Genomic DNA, 25347 nt, shown 5'->3' on the forward strand with positions numbered 1-25347 from the left:
CTCCAGCATGCAAGGAGCTATTTTCATGTGCAATTATAATTTTATATTTAGTAATCATAAACTTCAGGGCATGTTACAAAACACTATATCCTAAATTTTGAAGATAGTTTTTCATCAGAATACATTTAAGACAGCTTGATGACAATTTATATCCTTTTTTGGTTGGAGTTGGATTAGTAATTCCACAACTGAATTTTAAACAGAACCTAAAATGTACCTTGCATACAATATAATAAAATACTGTTTAATTGTTAGATGGTTATTATTTATGTCAACGATTAAAACATCTAAATATAATTTCACCGAAGTGTGATTTAAACATTTTTTTCTCAAGAAGCAAAGAGGTTTAAAGGAGTTATTTGTCAATATGATTTTAAAAAGAGTTATATGCCATGTTGATCTATAATCTAATGTAGTTATATTTGTAGAAAAAGTCAAGAGAAATATTCAGGGGAAAAAATTAAATAGCCTAAGGTAAATAAGAAATTGAGAATTTTTGCTTTTCAAAAGAGAAGAAACCTCTTTACCTTATTATCATCTCCCTGGGGAAAATGTGTTACCTTATCAAGACAGTGTAATAGTTCTATATATCAAGACTCTCACAAATTTGATTTGATTGCAGCATGCAGAAAGCATGAATGCTAGCATATTAATAATACCTGCTTGAACCTTAATGGGTTTAGATTGGCTTCCTTCCTCTCTCCAACGCCTGTGAAGTTGGTGCTGCCCAGCCCAACCCCCACCCCTGGGAGGGAGGAGCTGGGTAAAGGTAGCTGAAACTGGAGGTAAAAACCAGACAGTGTAGCTATAGTGAATTTAAAAATAAAATAGGGTGTTGTTTTCTTTTTTTTTTTTTTTCCCAGTAACCAGGAGTGTTAAGATGCAATTTCCATTTGGTAATAAACTTTTATTGACTACATGCTTTCTAGACTTCAATGTACATCGAGTTCACCAAACAATAAAACTTGTTTTACCTCTAGTAAAGTGAAATATTCAATCTGTGACACTGTGATTGTTTCACCAGACTGGCAACTTGGCTGAAGCATGGAGCCAAAGAGAGGCTGGGCCAGGCCAGGGAGACCACTCTCATTCAAACATGAGGCAAAGGAAGCACAAATACAAACCAGTAGAACAAACATAGTGTGTGTGTAAAAAAGTATCGGTTTTTTTTTTTGCGTGTGTGTGCCTACAATCTGAAAGCCCCTACTTGTCTCAAAGAATTGCATGTTTGAGATTCCTTCCCAACAGCCCTCTTCTCTCACTCAAGTTCAGTTACATCACTTTTGCTAGAAGTTTTCTGAAGATGTGCCACTTTACCACAGATAATTGAGGGCTTACAATCCAAGATAATTCAGTTTCCTTGTATAAAAATCTATATCCCTTTCTTTTAAATATCAGAAATTGAAGGGAGTGTGAAACTGGGATAATTTGAAATGAAAAGAAGACTCCAAGAAGCTAAAAATCTGGCTAATACTTTGTACTTAGAGGTTCTTAACTTTCCATAGGACATAAACTGCTTTTAAACCCATACCAAGTTCTGAAATCTGTTCTACAACTAATTGTGGTACTGTGCTTTGAAGTTTATTGCTTTTTTTGTATATATGTTATTTTTCACAAAAGAAAAAAAAAGTCAACTGTGATGATAAAAAAATATTTATGCCTTCTAGCCTCCTATATTCTGGAGCAGCCAGAAGGAAAAATCTGAGAGGATCATCTGGTAGCCCACGACAAACTCTGGGATCTGTCCTATAACTACTTGTTGAAGAGGGCTTTGAAAACTATCGCTTTTTTTTTTTTATCTCTTTCCTTTGTATATATATTTTATTATACCAAAAAAAGGGTTTAAAAAATCTGATTAAGACCAGAAAAATGAACACATACAATTTGCATGCAATTTTAAATTTTTTAATTTTAAATTTGATGGCACTATGCTGTGAAAAACTGATATGTAATTCCTCAGATATCATTTCTAGATTACCTGCAATACTCACTGTTTTACACAACCATTCAGCTCACTGCAATGCTCTCTTAATGATTCTACATACCTGTCTTTCTGAAATGATTCTGAATCATAATGAAACTTTTCATTAGAATATGAGTAACAAAAAGGTGAAGCTACTTGAGGTTTTGAGTACAAACAAGACAAGTTTCCTTCTTATCTGACTCATTTTCTCATTCATTTTCCATCCTACACCACAGCAGGAAAAGCCAATGGGTGTTACAGAGAATCACAAAAAGGAAGAAAAGTAGGTGAAGGAAAGTATTAATTCACTACCATCTCTTAATTATCTCTATTTCTCTTATAACAACATTTAAAAGGGAGAGAGAACAAGAAAGAGGGGTACCACTTGCATGAGAGAGAGAATGAGAAGGGTGAGTCAAGATTAGGAGTTTAAGACTCCTAGTGTTGATTTAGCCATTCTTCAGAATCCCAGCCAAGAATTTCTAAGCTTCCTCCAGGCAGACCATGCTCCTATTGGTGAGACCGATGCTGACAAGGATGGCACAACCCGAGTCAATTGCTACAGCCATTTGTGTAGAAAATGAAATACATGCTATATAAAGCTAAGGCACATCTAACATCAGTACTTTATTCTGACAAATAAGGACTTTTTGTTCTAATAAAGCAGTAAGTAAAAGGTTCTCTTAAAAATATTTGATAAAGCATTGATTCTTGTGGATCATAAAAGAAACTGCTAAATAACGAGTAACACTATAGCCTCTGATAGTCTCTGATAAGTGGAGGGAGCATATTTTAGCCCTACAGCAATAATCAATAAAGAAAAAAAGTTGAAAAGCCAAAAGAGAAATAGTTAAATACATTTTTTAAAAATCATTTAACCTAAAATAAAGTATTAAAAGAACAATAGTAGGGGAGAGAGGAAGAAGCAGAAGGAAGCACAAGAAAAGACACTCAATATCATTAATCATATTGAAAATGCAAATCAAACCCATAATAAGATACCAGCACTTCATACCCATTAGGATGGCTAAAATTAAAATGCAAATCTAATAAGTGTTGACAGAATGTGGAGAAACTGTAACCCTAATAAACTGCAGAGAACATAAGATAATGCGGCTGGTTTGAGAAAGTATAGAAGTTACCCCCCAAAAAAAGATCAAGAGACTTACCATATGAGATGGCCATTTCATTCCTAGGTATATATACTGAAGAGAAATGAAAACATATATCCACACAAAAATTTATGCACATTTTAAAATTTGTACATTTAATCACTATCTCATACAACTCATACCTCTCACTCCTTCCTCTCACTGACCACTAGTTTTCAATCTGCCCAATTTTTTGCCCTTTACCCATCCCATTATTTATTTATCTTTTTCTTTTACTCATCTGTCCATACCATGGATAAAAGGAGCATCAGACACAAGATTTTCACAATCACACAGTGACACTGTAAATACTATAGTGTTATACAAGTGTCTCGAAAAATCAAGGCTACTGGAATACAGCTCAACAGTTTCTGATACTTTCCTCTAGTCACTATAATACACCATAATCTAAAATGGGATCTCTGTATAACGCATAAGAATTACCTCCAGGATAACCTCTTGACTCTGAAATCTCTCAGCCACTGAATACTTTCTCTCATTTCTGTCTTCCCCCTTTTGGTCAAGAAGCCTTTATCAATCCCATGATGCCAGGTCCTGACTCATCCCAGGAGTTCTGTCCCATGCTGCCAAGGAGATTCACACCCCTAGGAGTCATGTCCCTTGTAGAAGGGAGGGCACTGAGTTCACTGCTGAGTTGGCTTTGAGAGAGAGACCACATCTGAGCAACAATAGAGGTTCTCTGGGTACGACTCCTAGGCATAATTTTAAGTAGGTCTAGCTTTCCTTTACAGGAAAAGTTTCACAGGGGCAAGCCTCAAGATCAAGGCCTCAGCCTACTGAACTGGTTGTCCCCACTGCTTGTCAGAATATCAGGAATCCCCAGATGGGGAAATACAGCATTTCCTCTTTTCTCCCCAGTCCCCCAAGAGAACTTTACAAATACTTCTTTATTCACTGCCCAAATTACTCTGGGATATATCGGGTATTAACTAACCTGGACAATCCAACAAGATTTCAAGCCCTATTCAAGAATCCATGTACTTGTGTTCAATTAAACTAACAAGTTAAATTAGGTAATGCGCTACCCAAAATATAAATTTTGCACCAAATAAACACCTCTCCCTTTGGTTTCACCAGAAGCTGAAGTTTTAAAATATAGACCATGTCATCCTTTACCTGTATTCTGATTAACCTTAGTCCTAACTAGGTCAGCTTCAGTCATATCTCTATCTAGGAATAGGAGTTATATATGAAAACTTACAAAACACTGCTAAATTAAATCAAAGAATCTAAATAAATGAGAGAATGTTCCATGTTCATGGACTGGAAGACTAAACATAGTCAAGATGTCAATTCTATTGAAGCAATTTACAACCAAAATCGTATAGTCTTCTTTGTAGAAACGGAAAAGCCTATAATCAAATTTATAAGGGCCCCAAATAGCGAAAGTCCACTTAAAAAAAAAAGAGGGAAGACTCATACTTGCTGATCTTAAAACTTATAAATCAAAGCAATAAAAATAACATGGTAAAATTCTTGCCTGCCACGAGGGAGACCTGGGTTCAATTTCTGGCCCATGACCCCCCGCCCACCCCCACCCCCAAAAATCAGCAAATGGGGTACAATAAAGAGATAGTCACAAGGAAAAAGAATGAAATTTGACTCCCTGCAACATAGCACACCAAAAAATAATAATAATAATAACAACATGGAAGTAGCACAAGGGCAGAAATACTGACAAATGGAATTGAATTCAGAATTCAAGAATAAACACTCATCCAATTGTTTTTTGACAAGGTGTCAACTCCACTCATTGGGGGAAAGAATAGCCTCTCAATAAATGGTACTGGGAAAATTGGATAGCCATATGCGAAAGGACAAAGGGGATCTTTACCTCACATTACATACAAAAATTAACTTAAAATGGATCAAAGACCTAAATACAAGAATCAAAACTAAAAAGTTCTTTGGCTCCTAGAAGATAACATAGAGAAGCATCTTCAGTACCTGGTGGTGTAGGCATATGTCTTCTTAGTATCCATTAGCTGATGGGTAAACAAAAGGGGATATATACATACAATGGAGTATTGCTCAGCCAGAAAAAGCAATGATGTTTTGAAACCTGAGATAAATGGATGACCCTTGAAGACCGTCATGTTGTGTAAAAGAAGCCAGACACAAAAGAACAAATATGGTATCATCTCACCGAAATGAAAAAATCAGAATAAGCAAATTCATAAAGTCAAAACTAGAATATAGGTTACCACGGGCAAGGGAATAGGAAGTTAATGCTTAATTGGTACAGAGTTTCTACTTGGTTTGATGGCCAAGTTTTGGTAGTAGGTGGTAGTGCAACATTGTGAACATAATTAACACCAGTGATTTATATATTTTGATATTGTTAAAGGAGATATAGTGTTTCATCAGTTCTAACAAATGTATCACAGTAACAGAAAGAGTTAAAGAGAAACTATGGGTACTGAAAGTGGAACTCTGTTTTCTCCATGATTTTCCTGTAAACATACAACTCTAATGAAAAAAAAAAGTACACATGTACCCTCCCCCCAAAAAAGCTGAAATGATAAAACTTTTCAAAGAAAATCTTCGTGAGCATGAAGTAGGAACTACTTTTTTGAGGAAACAAGAAAACTTCAGAACATATTGGAAAAAAACTGATAAATTGGTCTTCATCAAAGTTAAGTCTTTCACTCTTAATATACTGTCATGCAAACAGAAAAATAAGCTACTAAACAAGAGAAAAATTCCAAGTATAGTATATATATATGACAAAAGACATATCCAGAACATATAAACAATTCTCACAACTCATTTTTAAAAATCAAACAATTTCAATTTAGAGCAGATTTATGAGGGCAGTAAGCTAAACATCACTGGTCATCAGGAAAATACCAATTAAAACGACAACGAGATGCCACTTTAGACACAATAGAATCAGTAAAATAAATAACTGACTGAAATCAAAATCAGCAAATGCTGGCAAAGATATGGAACAACCAGAATATTCATGTTACCAGTTGGAATGTAAATGTTGAAACTGCTTTGGAAAGTAGTATGCAGTTTTAAAACTGAAGATATTCTCACCATATGACCCAATAATTCCCTATAAAAACGAAAACATATCCATACAAAGATCTATACCCAAATACTTATAGTAACTTTTATAATAGCCAAAACCTGGAAGCAAAGTAAATGTCCACCAACAAGTAAACATATAAACAAAACTGAGGTATCATTTTATACTGAAATACTATTCAATCCCTCTAAACGTTCCAAAAAGGAATCCTCTTACTGACACACATAACTGCATGTATGACTCTCATATAGACATTTGGCTGATGAAAGATGCACAGAGTACATACTGTAAAACCCCATTCATATGGATCCGAGAATAGGTAAAACTTATCTAAAAAAATCAGATCAGTTGCAAATGTACTAAGAAATGATGAATATGCAAATATGTGATGATATTAAGAATTACTGATTGTATATGTAGAATGGAATGATATCTTAATGTTTTGTTTGTTAATTTTTTGTTAATTAATAAAAAAAGTTAAAAAAAAAAAAAAATCAGATCAGTGATTGCCTGAGGATATGGTGTTTGTGTTGGGGAGTGTTCTAGTTTGCTAGCTGCCGGAATGCAATATACCAGAAACAGAATGGCTCTTAAAAGGGGCAATTTAATGAGTTGCTAGTTTATAGTTCCAAGGCCAAGAAAATGTCCCAATTAAAACAAGTCTATAGAAATGTCCAATCTAAGACATCCATCCAGGGAAAGATGCCTTGGCTCAAGAAGGCCTGACGTTCAGGGTTTCTCTCTCAAGTGAGAAGGCACATGGCGAACACAGTCAGGGCTTCTCTCTCGGCTGGAAGGGGCACATGGCAAAAAGGGCGTCATCTGCTAGCTTTCTCTCCTGGCTTCCTATTTCATGAAGCTCCCCGGGAGGCGTTTTCCTTCTTCATCTCCAAAGGTCACTGGCTGGTGGTTCTCTGCTTTGTGGTGCCGCAGCATTCTCTGCTCTCTCTGAAACCTCTCATTCCCCAAAATATTTCCTCTTTTACAGGACTCCAATAAACCAATCAAGACCCACCCAAATGGGTGGAGACATGTCGTCCCCTAATCCAGTTTAACAACCATTCTTGACTAAATCACATCAACCAGGGAGATGATCTCATTACAGTTTCAAATATACAGTATTGAATAGGGATTATTCTACCTTTATGAAATGGGATTTATATAAAAACATGGCTTTTCTTAGGGAGGCGTACTTCCTTTCAAACCAGCACAGGGAGTCTGACTAACTACAAAGGGACACACAGGGAACTTTCTGGAGAGATGGAAATGTTCTATTATCTAGAGTCGTAAGGTGATTCATGGGTACATGAATACGTGGGAAAAACATATTAGTGTGGACACTTGGTCATATGAAGTTAATTATTTTATCTATATTATCTCAATATAGAGGAGTTTAAATCAACATATTTAATAAAGGCACTATAATTTCCATTAAAAATTCCATTAAAAAATTATAGGGCACTTCTCAATAAAGAAAAAGAGATGCTGCCAAAAAAGCAACTGACTGATGGATCATTTTAAATCACTAGAATATTTTCATGTATATAGGTCCATAAAATGGACTGATTAGAATTGCAATTCCAGGGAGAAGCTATGGAATACTGGGAAAACCATCAAGAGCATGCTACCAACAGATCAAAATTCTGTATTTAAGTTTATAAAGTCGGAAGAAATAGGCAAAGAATCCCTCAAAATAAAGGAAATTAAAACAAGCACCCAAATGTCCACCAGTAAGTTTAAGTTAAAGAAAATTACCAGCAACCTGGACCAATGGTTCTGGACCAGTATCTAAAGATGCATCTTGTAAAGAAAGCAAATTCTGGGTGGGCCATAGTGGCTCAGCAGGCAGAGTTCTCACCTGCCACCCCCAGAGACCTGGGTTCGATTCCCGGTACCTGCCCATGCAAAGAAAAAAAAAGAAGAAGAAGAAGAATGCAAATTCTCAGGCTCCACTCCAGGCCTACTGAATTAGATGGCGATGGCCCATAACCTATGGTTTAGCAAGCTCCCCAGGTGATTCTGATGCCCACTGAGGTTTAAGAATCAGCACTTCAGATGTAGTTTACTACATTACAACACTCTTCTTACCAGGTGTAATCACTTTACTAAACAGTGTTAATCATTCCCATAAACTTCTTTATAAGTTTCCCCTATATGTACATTGGGAGAGATATCCGATCACCTTTGCCATTATTACACTGTCTAGAAGCAAGTCACAGGTCCTGTCCATGCTCAAGGGGAAGGGTTTATCCAAAGGCATAGCAGTGCAAATAAGGGGACTGTCATACCTACTATCTGTTATGACACCACATTTGGTGGGTGGGAGTTGGGGGGAGCTGGCAACAAAATGAATAAATTCCTGAAGAACTTTTTTAACTGAAATTTTATTCTCTTTTAATTCATTTATAGGATAGGGTTGTGTTTAAGAGCTTGAGATCTCTGAGTTAAACTGCCAGGGTCTAAATCTGTTCTATATTAATTACCAGCTGAGTAACCTTGGGCAAGTTATTTAAACTCCCTGGGCCTAATTTCCTCATCCCTGACAGATGGATGAGAGAGGATTTTATAATAGAAGGTTGTTATAAGGATTAAATGAGAGTTCCTGAAAAGCATTCACAGTGGTTCTGAGGACACAGTTAGGACATGTTGGTTAGTATTATTTTCACAGGCAGAACACAGTATTATGCTCTCAGTTTGGAGCATAATTTAATTGAAGAGTGTGGGTTCCATATGCCAGTTGAAAGGTTAGATTGAATAAGTGGGAACTAGAAGAATAAACAATTTAGTTTTCTAAAACAGGTCAGCAAACTATGGCTCGTGAGACAAATCTGGCCTGAACTGTGAAGAATGATTTTTATATTTTTAAATGGGTGATTAAAAGAATCACAAGAAAAAAATTTCATGACATGAAAATCATATGAAATTCAAACGGCAGGGTCCACAGTTTTATCAGAACACAGGCATGATCAGTCATTTTATTGTTTGTGGCTGCTTTTGCAGTATGATGACAGAGAGACCAGAAGACCCACAAAACCTAAAATACCTATTATCTAACCCAGTGTGGAAAGTTTGCCAAATCTGAAATGTCTGTTTCAAACATGCAATCCACAGAAAATAAGAGATGGAAAATTGCTCAGCATATGTAGAAACTAATGATAATGTTTCTATACCTGAAAAAGGAAACTGACATTTATTAACATGTTCTAAAAAACTGTTCAAAGGTTTCTCATTAATTACTCCACTTTCCCATTTTATGGATAAGGCAAGTTGTGCAGAAGGAGATTAAGTAACTTTAATAGCGATCATTCATTTACCCACATTCCATTTTCTTTAGGATAGAATGAAATTAAAACTTGAAAGAATCATGACCATGCATTCACTCTACACTGCATGTGGCTCATCAATGATGGGACGAGACAACTACCACTTTAGGGAATTTCTTTTAATGTAAAAAGTAGAATCTGTCACAATGTTCTTTCTTGGTCTGGATGTTCGATACAGGTTTTTTTTTTTTTGGTCAAACTTTTGTCAAAATTCATTCAGCAGAATGTTTAAGAAATGTGCACTTTTCTACATGTCAAGTATACTTCAATAATAAGTTTTTAAAATGCCTATGCCTGAGTCCCACCCCAGACCAAATGATTCAGAATCCTGGGATTATCACTTCTCAAAAATTTATTTGGCAATCCAGAAATATTTTCATTTCATTAGATTTGTTTACAAATAAAAATAATTGCTTAATGTTTTCTATAATAGTCAGTGACATCTCAAAGGAGAGCTGTGAAGAATGTACCGTGGGAAATGCTGAACAATCACATGCATCCTTTCCTGCTCTGATCACCAGCTGCTGCCTTTTTTGGCAGGGATGGGGTGGGGGGGTGCAAGGTATGGGAATCAAATCCTGGTCTCCTGCATGTAAGGCGAGCTTTCTAGTACTGAACCACCTTTGCAGCCTACTGCCATTTTGGGGTGAACAATTTTTCATCACCACTGGGGGGACCTGTGCTATTGCTCCCGGCTCCCACTCCAAAGGAGAATGAATGCTGAGAGCACTGGGCTCTTTCTGTTTCTATCCTCTGAAGGCTCTCTTTCTTATTTTTCTTCAGTAGTAGAAAAGTCAAAGGAAGAGGGGAGAAAAACAACCTTCTCTCCTCCTATAGTATGCATTTGAAATTTTATGACATTTGACTGAAGTCACTTTTTTTTAGAAATTAACATTTCTAAATGATCACTGCAAGAGATCATTTACGAATAACTGACTATTGTGATAAGAGGCAACCTAGTATTTATAAGAACTGCTATAATTCAACACTGGAAGCTCAGCAAACAATTTTTGTGTCTCTCCAGAATACTGACCTCTGTGCAGTCTAAAAAGACAAACGTTGTAGGGAGCAGTAAAAGGAACAAATGACAGAATGAAACAAGGCATCTTCATGTTACAGAGAAGCCAACATAGCCAGTCCTGACATGATACATTATGAAATATAGAAATACTATTTTTATCTCATATAAATAAATATATGCAAAAGAGAAACCTTGGTTATACAACTCATCCTTGTGCCCCATCTTCAGAGTAAGGATGAAGACTTATGCTGTATACTGTATTAGGGGCTATTTTCAAACTTATTTTTTAGATGGTAAAAATCCATTAATATGTTAAGATGATAAAAACCCAACAATCTGAGCAACAGGCTTAAATTTCTAATTTTATGATAGGTGCCTAAAGATTCAAATTCTTATTCTTTCAATTCCTTACACCTCATCCTGTTGTAAGGGCAAGATGATGTGGGAACTCATCTCCTAACTGGCTACGTGACCTGCTGGGTAACTTAAGTTCTCTGCTCTTTCCCTATAAAATGGGGCCTTACTAATCTATGACACGATCAGCACCATCACTTCCTCTTCACTCATGGGGATACTACAAAATGAAATGAACCCATATGAAAATAAATACAGAATTTAGGAAATACTGTTGGTAATGAAGCAAATGTGATTAAAAGCAAATAATTAGGTGTGTATCTCCTACCCATGGCATTTAATTTTGTTCTGGAAGTTATAATTCATGGTCACTATGATAAAAGCATGTGTAGTAAGGAGACAGCCTCTAAGAGGTTCTTCAGTGGTTCCGCCTGCTGATTTTCACAATCTTGTACAATAACCACCCCCCTGAGCATGGAAGCTGAGACTTGCTTTTAAACAAAAGAAAATGGAAAGGGTTGAAGCTCACATGGTTATGTCACGTTATGTAAGACTGCATCCTAGATGACCAGCAATTTTCTCCTGTTCGTCTTGAAGAACCAAACAGTCATGTTGTGAGAGGGTCATGTGGCAAGGAACAGTAGGGGAGCAGAAGCTCCCAGCCAGCAGCCAGCGAAATCCTACAACCTCAAAATGCATCTGCCATTAATCTGAATGAAATTAGAAGCTAATTCTTTCTCAAGCAAGCCTTCAGGCTAGACCATGGTGGGCTAGAACACTGATGGAGCCCAATTAGACCCTGAGCACAGGACCCAGCCACAGTTAAGCCATGCCCAGACTTCTGATCCAGAGAACTGAGAAAATGAAGGGTTTTTTTAATGTCACTAAATTTACATTAATTTGTTCTGCAGTAAAAGGAAATGAGTGCATGGATCCTCTGCCACAGTCAAGCCTTGGAATAAATCCAGTCTAGCCTGGCACCTCCATTGCAGTCTTGTAAAAGATCCTGAGCCTGGCTTGCCAGGCCCTCCAGACACCCAACCACAAGCTCGCCTAAGCTGCTTCCAGATTCCTGACCCAAGGAAACTGACATAATATTTGTTATTTTAAGATGCTAAGTTTTAACAAAAGAAAATACAGGGGAAAGAATGGGAAAATATGAGCAGGACTCAGGGGACTGAATGACAACATGAAGTACACGAATATACATGTTGTGGGTGTCCTAGAAGGAGAAAAGAAGGGAAAAGGAGGAGAAAAACTAATGGAGGAAATTATCACTGAAAATTTCCTAACTTTCTTATGAAAGACTTAAAATTACACATCCAAGAAGTGCAGCATACCCCAAATAGAATACATCCAAACAGACGTACTCCAAGACATTTACTAATCAGAATGTCAGATGTCAAAGAGAAAGAGAGAATCCTGAAAGCAGCAAGAGAAAAGCAATCACATACAAGGGAAGCCCAATAAGATGATGAGTAGATGTCTCAGCATAAACCATGGAGGCAAGAAGAGAGTGGGAGGATATATTCAAGTTACTAAAAGAGAAAAATGACCAACCAAGAATTCCATAACCAGAAAAATTATCCTTCAAAAATGAGGGGGAAATAAAAAACATTTTCAGACAAAAAAATCACTGAGAGACTTTGTGACCAACAGTCTGGCTGTGCAAGAAATACTAAGGGGAGCACTAGAGACAGATACTAGAAGAGAAGAGAGAGAGATGTGGAGAAGAGTTTAGAAATGAAGACTATCAGTAAAGGGAAAAAGAAAAAAAAATTAGATGTGACATAAAAAATCCAAAAGGCAAAATGGTAGAAGAAAGCACTACCCTTACAGTAATAACACTAAATGTTAATGGATTAAACTTCCCAATCAAAAGACATAGACTGGCAGAATGAAGTAAAAAAACAGGAACCATTAACATGCTGTCTACAGGAAACGCATCTTAGACCCAAGTATAAACATAGGTCGAAAGTGAAAGGTTGGGAAAAGATATTCCATGTAAATAACAATCAGAAAACATTGGGAGTTGGTCTACTAATATCCAACAAATTACGACTTCAAATGTAAAACAGTTAAAAGAGACAAAGGACACTATATATTAATAAATGGAACGATTCAACATGAAGACGTAACAATCATAAATATTTATGCTTTGAGCCAGAATGCTCCAAAATACATGAGGCAAACACTGAAAAGAGAAATAGACACATCTACTATAATAGTTGGAGATTTGAGTTCAAATCTCATCAATGGACAGAACATCCAGACAAAGGATCAATAAAGAAACAGAGAATCTGAACACTGCAAAAAATGAGCCAGACTTAACAGACATTTATAGAACATTACACCCCACAACAGCTGGATATACCTTCTTCTCAAGTGCTCATGGATCATTCTCAAGTATAGATCATATGCTGGGTCACAAAGTAAGTCTCAATAAATTTAAAAAGATTGAAATCATACAAAACACCTTCTCAGATCATAAAGAAATGAAGTTGAAAATCAATAATAGGCAGAGGGCCAGAAAATTCACAAATATATGGAGGCTCAACAACACACTCTTAAACAACCATGGGTCAAGGAAAAATTACAAGAGAAATCAGTAAATATCCTGATGCAAATGCAAATGAAAATACAACATATCAAAATTTATGGGATGCAGCAAAGGCAGTGCTAAGAGGGAAATTAATTACCCTAAATGCCTATATCAAAAAAGAAGAGCAAAAATAGAGGAATTAACTGTCCACTTGGAAGAACTACAGAAAAAACAGCAAATTAACCCCAAAGTAAGCAAAAGGAAAGAAATAATGAAGATAAGAGCTGAAATAAATGAAATTGAGAACATGAAAACAATCGAGAAAATCAACAAAACCAGAAGTTGGTTCAATGAGAAAATCAGCAAGATTGATGGACCCTTACTGAGGTTGACAAAAAGAAGAGAGAGGATAGGATGCAAATAAATAAAATCAGAAATGGAAGAGGAGACATAACCACTGTCCCCACAGAAATAAAGGAAGTAATGAGAGGATACTATGAACAACTTTACGCTAACAAACTAGAGAATGTAGATGAAATGGTCAACTTCCTAGAAAGGCACAAACAACCAACTCTGACTCGAGAAGAAACAGATGACATCAACAGATCAACCACAAGTAAAGAAACTGAATTAAGTCATTAAGAAGCTTCCCAAAAAGAAAAGTCCTGGATCAGATGGCTTCACATGTGAATTCTACCAAACATTCAAAAAGTATTATTAGTACCAATTAGGCTCACAGTCTTAAAAAAATTGAAGAGGAGGGAAAGATACTTAACTCATTCTATGAAGCCAGTATCACACTCACAGCAAAGTCAGACAAAGACATTACGAGAAAAGAAACTAAAGACCAATCTCTTTAATGAATATAGATGCAAAAATCCTAAACAAAATTCTTGCAAATGGAATCCAGCAGCACATTAAAAAAACTATACACCATGACCAAATAGGATTCAACCCAGGTATGAAAGGATGGTTCTATATAAGAAAATCAATTAATGCAATACACCATAACAACAAATCAAAGCAGAAAAACCACAAGACCATCTCGATTGATGCAGAAAAGGCATTTGACAAAATTCAGCATCCTCTCTTGTTGAAAATACTTCAAAGGATAAGAATAGAAGGGAACTTCCTCAAAATGATAAGGGGAATACATGAAAAACCTACAGCTAACATAATTCTCAATGGGGAAAAACTGAAAATGTTCTCCCTAAGATCAGGAACAAGATAAGGATGTCCACTATCACCACTGTTATGCAACATTGTGTTGGAAGTTCTAGCCAGAGCAATCACACAAGAAAAAAAGAAATACAAGGCATCAAAATTGGAAAAGAAGAAGTAAACCTCTCACTGTTTGCAGATGATATGATACTATATGTCGAAAACCCTGAAAAATCCACAGCAAAACTACCAGAACTAATGAATGAGTACAGCAAAGTGGCAGGTTACAAGATCAAAACTCAAGTCTGTAGTGTTTCTATACACTAGTAATGAACACTCTGAGGGGAAAATCAAGAAAAAAATTACATTTACAATTGTAATCAAAAGAATAAAATATTTAGGAATAAAATTAAAGACACAAAAGACCTATACAAAGAAAACGACAAGAAATTGTCAAAAGAAATCACAGAGGACCTAAATAAATGGAAGGGCATACCGTGTTCATGGATTGGAAGACTAAATATAATTAAGATGTCAATTCTACCTAAACTGATTTACAGATTCAATGCAATACCAATTAAAATCCCAAAAACTTACTTTCCAGAAATAGAAAAACCAATAACCAAATTTATCTGGAAGGGGAGGGTGCCCCAAAGAGCTAAAAATATCCTAAGAAAGAAAAATGAAGTTGGAGGTCTCACACTATCTGACTTCATGGTGTATTATGAAGCTACAGTGGTCAAAACAGCATGGTACTGCCATAAAGACAGATATGTTCACCAATGGAATCAATATATATATTCAGATATAGACTCTCTCATCTATGGACAACTGATCTTTGATAAGGCCGTCAAGCCAACTCACCTGGGACAGAACAGTCTCTTCAATAAATGGTGCCTAGAGAACTGGATATCCACATGCAAAAGAACGAAAGAGGATCCATATCTCACCCCCTATACAAAAATTAACTCAAAATGGATCAAAGACCTAAACATGAGATTTAAGACCATAAAACTTTTATAAGAAAATGTAGGGAAATATCTTATAAATCTTTAATAGGAGGCCGTTTCCTTGACCTTACACCCAAAGCATGAGCATTGAAGAAAGAAATAAATGGGAACTCCTCAAAATTAAACACTTTGTGCATCAAAGACCTTTGTCAAGAAAGTAAAAAGATAGCCTATATAATGGGAGACAATATTTGGAAACAATATATCAGATAAAGGTATAGAATCCAGAATATATAGAGAGATTGGTCAATTCAACAACAAAAAGACAGATAACCCTATTACAAAATGGGCAAGAGACATGAACAGACACTTCTCAGTAGAGGAAATACAAATGGCCAAAAGGTACATGAGAAGATGCTCAACTTCCGGGCCATTAGGGAAATGCAAATCAAAACCACAATGAGATATTATCTCACACTCACCAGAATGGCCATTATCAGTAAAACAGAAAACGAGAAGTGCTGGAGAAGATGTGGAAAAAGAGGAACACTTATCCATTGTTGGTGGGAATGTCAAATGGTACAGATGCTGTGGAAAGCAGTGTGGAGGTTCCTCAGGAAGCTAAGTATAGAATTGCCATACAACCCGGCAATATCACTGCTAGGTATCTACTCAGAGGACATGAGGGCAAGAACACAAATGGACATTTGCACACCAATGTTTATAGCAGCATTATTTACAACTGCCAAGAGATGGAAACAGCCCAAATGTCCATCAACAGACAATTGGGTACCAAGCTGTGGTAGATACATACAATGGAATACTGTGCAGCTGGAAGACCAAAACAAAGTTATGAAGTATGTAACAACATGGATGGACTTTAAGGATATTATGCTGAGTGAGATTAGCCAGAAACAAAAGGACAAATACTGTATGGTCTCACTAACATGAGCTGACATTAGTGAATGAACTTGGAGAATTTCAGTTGGTAACAGAGACCATCAGGAGACAGAAATAGGGTAGATATTGGGTAATTGAAGCTGAAGGGATGCAGATTGTGCAATAGAACTGATTGTAAAATTCAGAAGTGGATAGCACAATACTACCTAACTGTAATACAATAATGTTAGAACACTGAATGAAGCTGAATGTGAGCATGATAGAGGGAGGAGGTCTGGGGGCACAAATGAAATCATAAGGAAAGATAGATGATAAAGACTAAGATGGTGTAATCTAGGAATGCCTAGAGTGTATAATGATAGTGATTAAAAGTGCAAGTTTAAAAATGTTTTTGCATGAGGAAGAACAAAGGGATGTCAATAATGCAGGGGTGTTAAAAATAGATGGTAATTAATATTATAAAACTTTAACTTATGTGTGAGACTAAAGAAAAAGAGGTTTATTTGGTACAAAATTTATATTTTGACTAGTGCATTTCCTAATGTAACTTATGTGGACAGCTTAATTGAACACCGTAATACTTGGAAACTTGAGTAGGACCTGAGATTTTGTAGGTTTCTCCAGATGATGCCTCGATAAATCCCAAAAGGATATGAACAGCGAATAAAAAAGTATCTGCAAAATCCCCTTGGGAGAATGGTAAGAAAGGGGGAAAATTCTACTTCACGAAGTGGAGAGTTCTTGATATTTTCACAAACAGTGGGGACAACCAAAGCAAAAGGCTGATCCCCCAACCTTGAGGTTTGTTCATATGAAACGTAACCCACAAAGGATAGGCAAAGCTTACTTAAAATTAGGCCTAAGCGTCACCCCTCCAAGAGAACCTCTTTTGTTACTCTGATGTGGCCTCTCTCAGCCAACACAACAAGCAATCTCAGTGCCCTTCTCCTCTCTACATGGGACATAACTCCAAGGGATGTGGACCTTCCTGGCAACGTGGGACAGAAATCCTAGAATGAGTTGGGACTCAGCAGCAAGGGATTGAGAAAATCTTCTCGACCAAAAAGGGGAAGAGAGAAATGAGACAAAATAAACTGTCAATGGCTGAGAGATTCCAGAGTCAAGAGGTTATCCTGGAGGTTTTTCTTACGCATTAAGTAGATATCACCTTGTTATTCAAGATGTAATGGAGAGGCTGGAGGAAACTACCTGAAAATGTAGAGGTGTGTTCCAGTTGCCATGTTTCTTGAAGATGATTGTACAATGATATGGCTCTCACAATGTGACTGTGTGATTGTGAAAACCTTGTGTCTGATGCTGCTTTTATCTACCTTGTCAACAGATGAGTAGAACATACGGAATAAAAATAAGTAATAGGGGAACAAATGTTAAAATAAATTTAGATTGAAATGCTAGTAATTAATGAAAGGGAGGGGTAAGGGGTATGTACATATAATTTTTTTTTCTGTTTTCATTTTATTTCTTTTTCTGAATAGATGCAAATGTTCCAAGAAATGATCATGATGAATATGCAACTATGTGATGGAAAAAAAAAATGTTCATATTGTATGTTGATTGGTTTTATTAATTAAAATTTTTAAAAAGGATGGAATGATCATATGGTAAGAATGCTGATTCTTGTATGTTGATATATTTAATAAACAAATAAATAAAAAAATTCATCTCCATAAAAAAAAATGATGCTAAGTTTTGGGGTAATTTGTTACACAACAATGGATGACTTAACATAGCATGAAACAGATACAACAGTAGAAATACTATAAGGAGAAATTATTTAATATTCCTAGGAAATCAAAGGAGAATCAATAAAACAAAAACCCCAAGGGTAAACTGAGTAGATTCAAGATTTATACAGAGAAACTGTTCTTTTTTTTTTTTTCCAAAAACAATCATAATATAAATGTGATTCTTCTCTTCATAGCAACGAAAATTATAATACTCAGGAAAGTGTCTGACCTTAATTAACAAAGCAGTAACTTTCTATTGAGTGATTTATAAAGGGACTGAATAAATGAGCACTCTAAATATCGTGACGATGTCAGTTTTGCCCAAATTTAGTCAAAAGTTTATTTGATTCTAAAGAAAATGGTAATGGGATTTCTTATAGAACACAACAGAATTGGGCAATCATTATCTGCAAGAATTACCACACAGGACTAGTTAGCAGCATTTTAAAATCAAATGATAAACTGGAGGGACTTGCCCTATCAAACATTTAAAAATAAAATAAAAGTTATAATCGCTCCATTGTTGTTACTGTGTCCCAGGGACTATTCCCAGTGTTTTACAAACACTATACTGCTTCATCCTCATAATAATCCAGTAAGACAGATACTATTGTTTTGCTCCTTTCATAAATGGGGTAAAAAAAAAATCAAGGCAAAGGACCACATGACTAGTGAGAGGCAGATCTACACAGTGGAAATCAGAGTGAAACAGACGGAAGATGCACCCTAAAAGAACCAAATGCCCAGAAGTAGATGCTAGTACATGTCATGAGTTCACTTATTTACTGGGCATGATAATATATGGTACTGCCAGGGCAAGCACCTAATATGAAGGCTCAGTTCACATATCACTTCTGCATACTAGGTTACATGCTCTGCTGACACTCTCTGCTTTGACCTTGGAGCACTTATCATACATTTGTATAATTTATAACTGTATAACTATTATAATATAATAATTACTGCCATTATTAGTGGACCCCTCCTTGCCTTACCCCAACATAGGATTGTAAGCTCCGTGAAGGCCTGGAGAACATGCTTGTTCTCCCTGTGCCGAGGAGCTGGCATGTAATGGTTCATGTGCAGAGCGAACATGGTTAGAGGACAAAACACTTCATGTATTGATGGTCCCAGGAACAACTTCTGTAGTGGGCTGCCTGGCCATTTGTTTAAAAATCTTAAATGGCATTTCTTTTGACTGAGGGATTTCACCTCCAGAAATGTATACTAAGGAGACAATTTACCAGGTATGCAAACATTTAAGCTCAAGGCTATTCATCACGGAGTATGTACAACAGTTAAAAGCTAAACACAAATGCCCACCAAACAGATAGGATTATTTGACAAGTATGTTCATAATAAAAGTGGTTACAAGAAAAATTCTATAATCCAATAAGAAAATATACTAAAAACTTAGCAAATATCATGTTTGAGTGGTAAGACATGATTTTTCCCCCTTTTCTTCCCGTTCTTTGTCTAGCACAACAACTTGGATATTCTAAGAAACAAACGTATTACAATAAGAGGAAGGCTAGGGGCAATTAACTTTATCCTGAGGAATACAGACATCCACACTGAGAAAAATGGCATTTAGTCAATCTCTTTCTCACCTTGCAACCACAAGTTCATTGAGGATTAGTATCAGAACTATTTTCCCCAACCCTAATAGACACATAAGAGAGAGCTTACTAGAACAAAAATATTTGAAATACCAGCTTTAACTGCCTGGAAAATATAAAACATAACAATCCAAACCCGTGGCGTGGTGGTAGACGACCAAGAGACTGGAAAACCCACCGTGTATCAGCTTTTAGCAAGTTTGCCCTATGGTTCTGTTCTGTATAGAAATATGGCAAGGAAAGGGTATAACAAATCAGGATCAAAACGAGGGAAAAGGGCCACATCAGAAACTTTCTTTATTTGGCTGTAGAGATAAAATTTTTCCCCAAGTATCTACACATCTCAAAGGCATGGAAAACTATTTACTTGGCAGTTGTGGGGTGAGGAAGCCTAGAGGCTCAAAGTTAAAAATTACTTTATATCGACAGAAGATATTTGAGTGGCAGAAATGTAGTAAAACTTAAATTTAATAGGCAACATTTTCCCAATACTGCAAATAAAAATCAGAAAGGCATATATTATTAAGAGGACGAGGTTATTTATACACTTGAACATGTTAGCTGCAATATTCAAGAGTAAAGGATATTACAGATTTCAGAGAGTGAAATAAATGTAAGGATTATAATAGAATAAAATTTCAACAGCAGAAGGAGCCAAATACAGGGCCTGGTGATCCATTTGTATATACTCAGTCTACACTGTTATTTATTGGCTAATAATCAGTTCTCATTTGTTTTAGGAGATATGCAATAGCACTATGGCCAGGTTCCTATGTAAGAAATACTGAGTAAGACCAGGATTACTCACGTGATATCCCTTCGTTGATAGCAGCCCTGAAGCAGGCAGGCGATCAGGTCACTGATAAACTCCACATCATCTCTGTGAAGAGCTGCTTCTAACTCCTAAGAGGGGAGGTGGGGGGGGGGGGGGCGGAGAGAGAAAGAGAGACGGACAGATGAAACACAGAGATCTCTTATATTACACACAAACCCCAAAGAACTTGATTGTGCAGCAGAAGTCTGTCCATGGCCTCCCACAGCTGCAACCAGAAGATCAGCTCAAGTCCAGCCTTTTGTATATCTCTGGGGTCTATTTTTCTCATTGTTCCTTACCAAGCCCCATTCCTGTTACCTGCATACTGAAGAAAAACATGTATATATTTCTTTTTTTATAAATCAATGCTACTTGCAAAATTTCCAGAGAACTTAAACTTCTATGACTATGCTACACTGCCTTCTATTTTAATGGCAAGAGAGACTAAGGGAGCGATTATGCAACAGATTATAAAGTGTTCTTCAGTTACCTAACAGTTCCAACAGGTAAATGTTCTACAATAGCTTTAAAGGTCACTGCCTTTAAACTGCATAGGAATTAAGCAATGTGGCAATTTTTATATTGGGGGGCACCAATATGACTGATGATGGCGATTGCCAGAACTGAGACTAATCTTACATCATCTGAAGAGAAGTGAGGCAATGTCTATGTTAATGGCCTAATTCTAGGTGAAATATATTTGCTTTCCTTGGGCTTTACATAGACAATGCTAAAGACTGTGTTCATGTCAGCATAGTATTCTAAACAAAGATTAGTTAAGAGGGACCACTAGGACAAAAAGTGGCTGTGGGAAATTCTAGGGGATCCTACTTCTCTTCTCAATCAATCCAAAATAAGCCAATATTTTCTAAGACAATGGAATATGTTCTGCTTTATCAATTTTTACATCACAGAAGTTTGCCAGCAGTTTTTTTCAACCAGATTATTATGTATTCTCTACATACAAACCATTTCCCGAGGATCCACTATGCTTATGGACTGATCAGCCCATAACCAGATCTGTAATCCAGAGAAAACGCAAACATATGTGGACCTTAATAGCAGTTTTAAAAGCCTGAGGTATGCACAAGATGCAATTTCTGATCTTAACACCAATGACATGGTAGTGTGTACTAAAGAAATAGTCTGCTCCTACTATAGAAATACTAACGTTCTTTTGGCAACTATTTTGTTGTTCCATTTATTCTTTTACTTTGAAAATTTCTAAGTTTGTAAATATGAATTCTAAAGCCTCACAGGACAAAAAAACTGCTAGGCTTACTAACTGGTACAAACACACATAATAAACCAAAATAAGGTCTCCTATACTGCCCTGAAATCTCAAGTTTGGAAATGATATCCTAAATTCAAAGACAAGGAATGAAGGTTAAAAAAAAAAACACGTTGCTTTGACTTACATAATTTGGGAATTGTTAACACATCTATCACAATGGTTCTTATACTCACATTAATTTATAAATTCCTGTGGGCAGAATTCTTTTCTACATTCTAGTTAGTAGTTATCCAGAAAAACAAGAAACCCTACCAACCAGAGACAGGAAGGATCTGGACTTCAATTAGCCAGAATTCACTCATCTGACAAATATTTACTAGTCACCACCATGTATAAGATAATATACTACTTCTTAAGTACTTGGGGGGGGGGGGGTTCAGTTAGGAGAGATAAGAGGGTACAGAAAATAAAACAAAGTAATTATCACTATTAGAGAAAAGATGCTAAGGGTGCTATGGGAGCTGAGGAGAAAAAGATTACTTCTGGCCAGGGGGAGCCTGAAAGAGTTCACGAAGAAGGTCATACCTGAGATGGGGAAATTATAGCTGTGTAACAATGGTGGAAAGAGAAGACATAACCAGGTGCAGGGAACCACCCAAGCAAAGGTGGGAGGATATTAAATTTACTGAGCTACTGGATAGATTATGTGAAGGGGAGTAATGTGAGCTAAGATTGATAGATGATACTGAACACCAAGCTAATGAGTTTGGCCTTTCTTTGGAAGACAATGGAGATCCACTATAGTTTATGTGTATAAGAGGAGAGGTACAGTATAAGATGAATTCCAATGGCAGACAATAGGAGTTCAGCAAGCATCCAGGAGAAAGGTCTTGAAGGACTTAATGACGGAAATAACAGCAGAACGGGAGAGACATGAATCAAGATCCAGCAGAAGTAAATGAGAGGCAAAGAAGGATTTGAATGGCTGTAATTATAACGGAAACCAAACCCTCAAAGCAAGAAGTCCCAGACCTCCTTCTCTGGTAGATAAGTCAAATTCACTGAATGCTAGTGCTGAAAGGTAAATTTCCAGATCAGATAATTCAATTCTTTCAATTTAAAGATAAGGACAGTAGGTCTGGAACGGTTAACTGGATCTTCCAAGGGTGCTCAGCAACAAATCGGTCAGTCATCCAGCCGGTGATCTTTCCACATCCAAGGCTGCTTTCCCACTAGCTCATTTCTCTGTTCTAGAAAGGACTGATGATTTTAACAATTACAATAACCACTTCAATCACATACCTCCAAGCCCTTACACATACCATTCTCCCCATATAGAAATCCTGTCCTTCTCCTCTTCTGACAAACCTACTTTACATGAAAAATTTTATCCAAAAAATCTTCCTAAATGAGCTCTACTTCACTGGTTTCTACACAACTCCTTCACAGTACTGTAGTATTTTTAAACATTGCTTTATATTTTGATTAGACCCCTCTTCCCTTCAGTGAGTAAATAAAGGGGACCATGTGATTTCTTGAATAAATGCAGTGTGTGTGTCCTGCACTAGCTGGTATCTCTCAGTATTTTTAAAGAGTGTAAGTACCAAATCAAACTACAATAAAAGCCACATCCAAGGAGGTAAGAATTGGGAAGACTTCAGCAAAGAAGGGACTGCAGGAAGTCTGCCAGATCAATTCCAGGAAGGTGTTGCATGGTGAGAGGAGTGTGTCAAAGTTCCTGGCATGTGTGAGGTGTGCCAAAGTGCTCTTGCAAATTGAAGATTATGGTGAGGATGATGGCCAGAGAGGAGAGGTGAAGGTGGAAAGGCAGACTAAGAACACCCCATTGGGATCTTGTCTGAAAACTGACCCAAGAATGTAGACTATTCTCCCATATATAAGTGTGAGAAAAGAGGGAAAAAGAGTCCCAAGAGTAGTGTGCAGAATGGTGGGGTGGGTCCCAGAGGTGGAGATCACTCTCAGCCTGGAAGCTGGTTAGAGCAGAGTACTCACGGGCCACGTTGGACTTAGGAAAACCAGAATTTGCATTATAACAAGAGGCCCATTACTCATATACACACTATATTTTGGTCTAAAAGATAAAAGGAACCTGTGGAAGACAAATAACCGAACAAAAGACATAAACATACTGAGCAGTAGAGGTGAAGAGCACAGCCCCATATGGCCAATTATACTGTTATAATTAAATCATGCAGATGAAGTTACTTCATCAATAGGTGAGCCATTTATAGTTCATTCTTCTGGCTCTGAAACCACTAAAATGTATTGAATCATCAAATATAATATAGATAACTGTATGAATGATTAAATATTTTTAGCAGACCACTAAACAATCTACTCTAAATACAAGATTAGTTGTGACTAGTGGGAAGAATGGGTCATTTGCTCCCTATAGAATAATGTCATTTCTCCAATAAACTTTTTAAAAAACAGTAAGAATGTGAAAACTTGTAATCTCCAAACAATATCAACTGCCAATATGCTTTAAGTACTGTCCCCAACCAACCAGCAAACAGAATTACAGACAATTAGCCAACTAGGAGCATCAAAGACAAAATAAAAACAAATACATACAAAGGCTGAGAGTAACATGGGCAAGATAAAATATCCTTAGCCCACATTTGCTAATATGTAAAATTATGAATTTTCAAGTTCAAGATTATTAACATCTAGTTAACTTACAGCAGTTAATCAACTGTATATAAGTAGCTTCTTTCTAAGTCTAAGAACAATTTCTTAAATATATAGCCAAAAACTGAATTATTAATTTGTAGAGCAAATCTATATTTTCATCAATAAATTCAAAGTATTTTTTCAATTCCCATCTCAATTTTTTAAAATGCCCTATGGGTGGTGGGAAGCAGGAGACTGGATGCGTTTGATATTGATGAGATTCTAGTTTTGTCTGGATGCTATATTCACAAATGGGGATGTTTATAAATGAATGAAACCTTAGATCCGGGATGACAATATGTCATGAATAAATGATTAATAAAATCTATGAACCTGAGGTTTAAAAAGAGAAAGAAAAGATTCTTTCACTAAATTTTCTGCCTGCTTCAGTAAACAGGCTTCATTGCTGACTCAGTCATAGTTTCTTTGACATTATCAGGAGAAACTGGGGACTAACATTCCTATCTTAATTTTAAAATAATCTCTTCCTTCTACCGAACTGTGGTAGATAGGTTAAACAGGATTGGTAAAAACTTCTCCCTGGTGATCCCGGGGTAACAATCGAAGAAGGTTATTACACAGAAGGGTAGAATATCAGGGACAGAGGACTGAGTAGGCTTGAATTGTCTCTCAAATGATTTAAGTATTGAGAAAAACTCCGTGTCATTTATAAACATAATACAACCCCTCTTCCCTGCCTACCATTTTCCCCAATTAACTATCCTTGCAATATAGTTCCTAACTCATAGGTCAGTAAGACAATGGGGTTCAAAATATAAAATCGGTTTATAAACATAATCTCACAATATTATGTTTAA

At 36.5% G+C, this 25347-nt stretch overlaps 1 protein-coding gene across 1 annotated transcript in view; it reads right to left on the bottom strand.

Annotated features, from left to right (window-relative positions):
- The window catches only part of CECR2 (CECR2 histone acetyl-lysine reader), a 195658-nt gene that overhangs the window by 37903 nt on the left and 132408 nt on the right, over positions 1–25347 (bottom strand). The window contains exon 2 of the mRNA XM_077169570.1: positions 20596–20690. Within this exon, the coding sequence (XP_077025685.1) occupies positions 20596–20690 (95 nt within the window). The remainder of the gene's footprint in view (positions 1–20595; positions 20691–25347) is intronic.

Source organism: Tamandua tetradactyla, chromosome 7, assembly GCF_023851605.1.
Source record: "Tamandua tetradactyla isolate mTamTet1 chromosome 7, mTamTet1.pri, whole genome shotgun sequence".
Classification (NCBI taxonomy): Eukaryota; Metazoa; Chordata; class Mammalia; order Pilosa; family Myrmecophagidae; genus Tamandua; species Tamandua tetradactyla.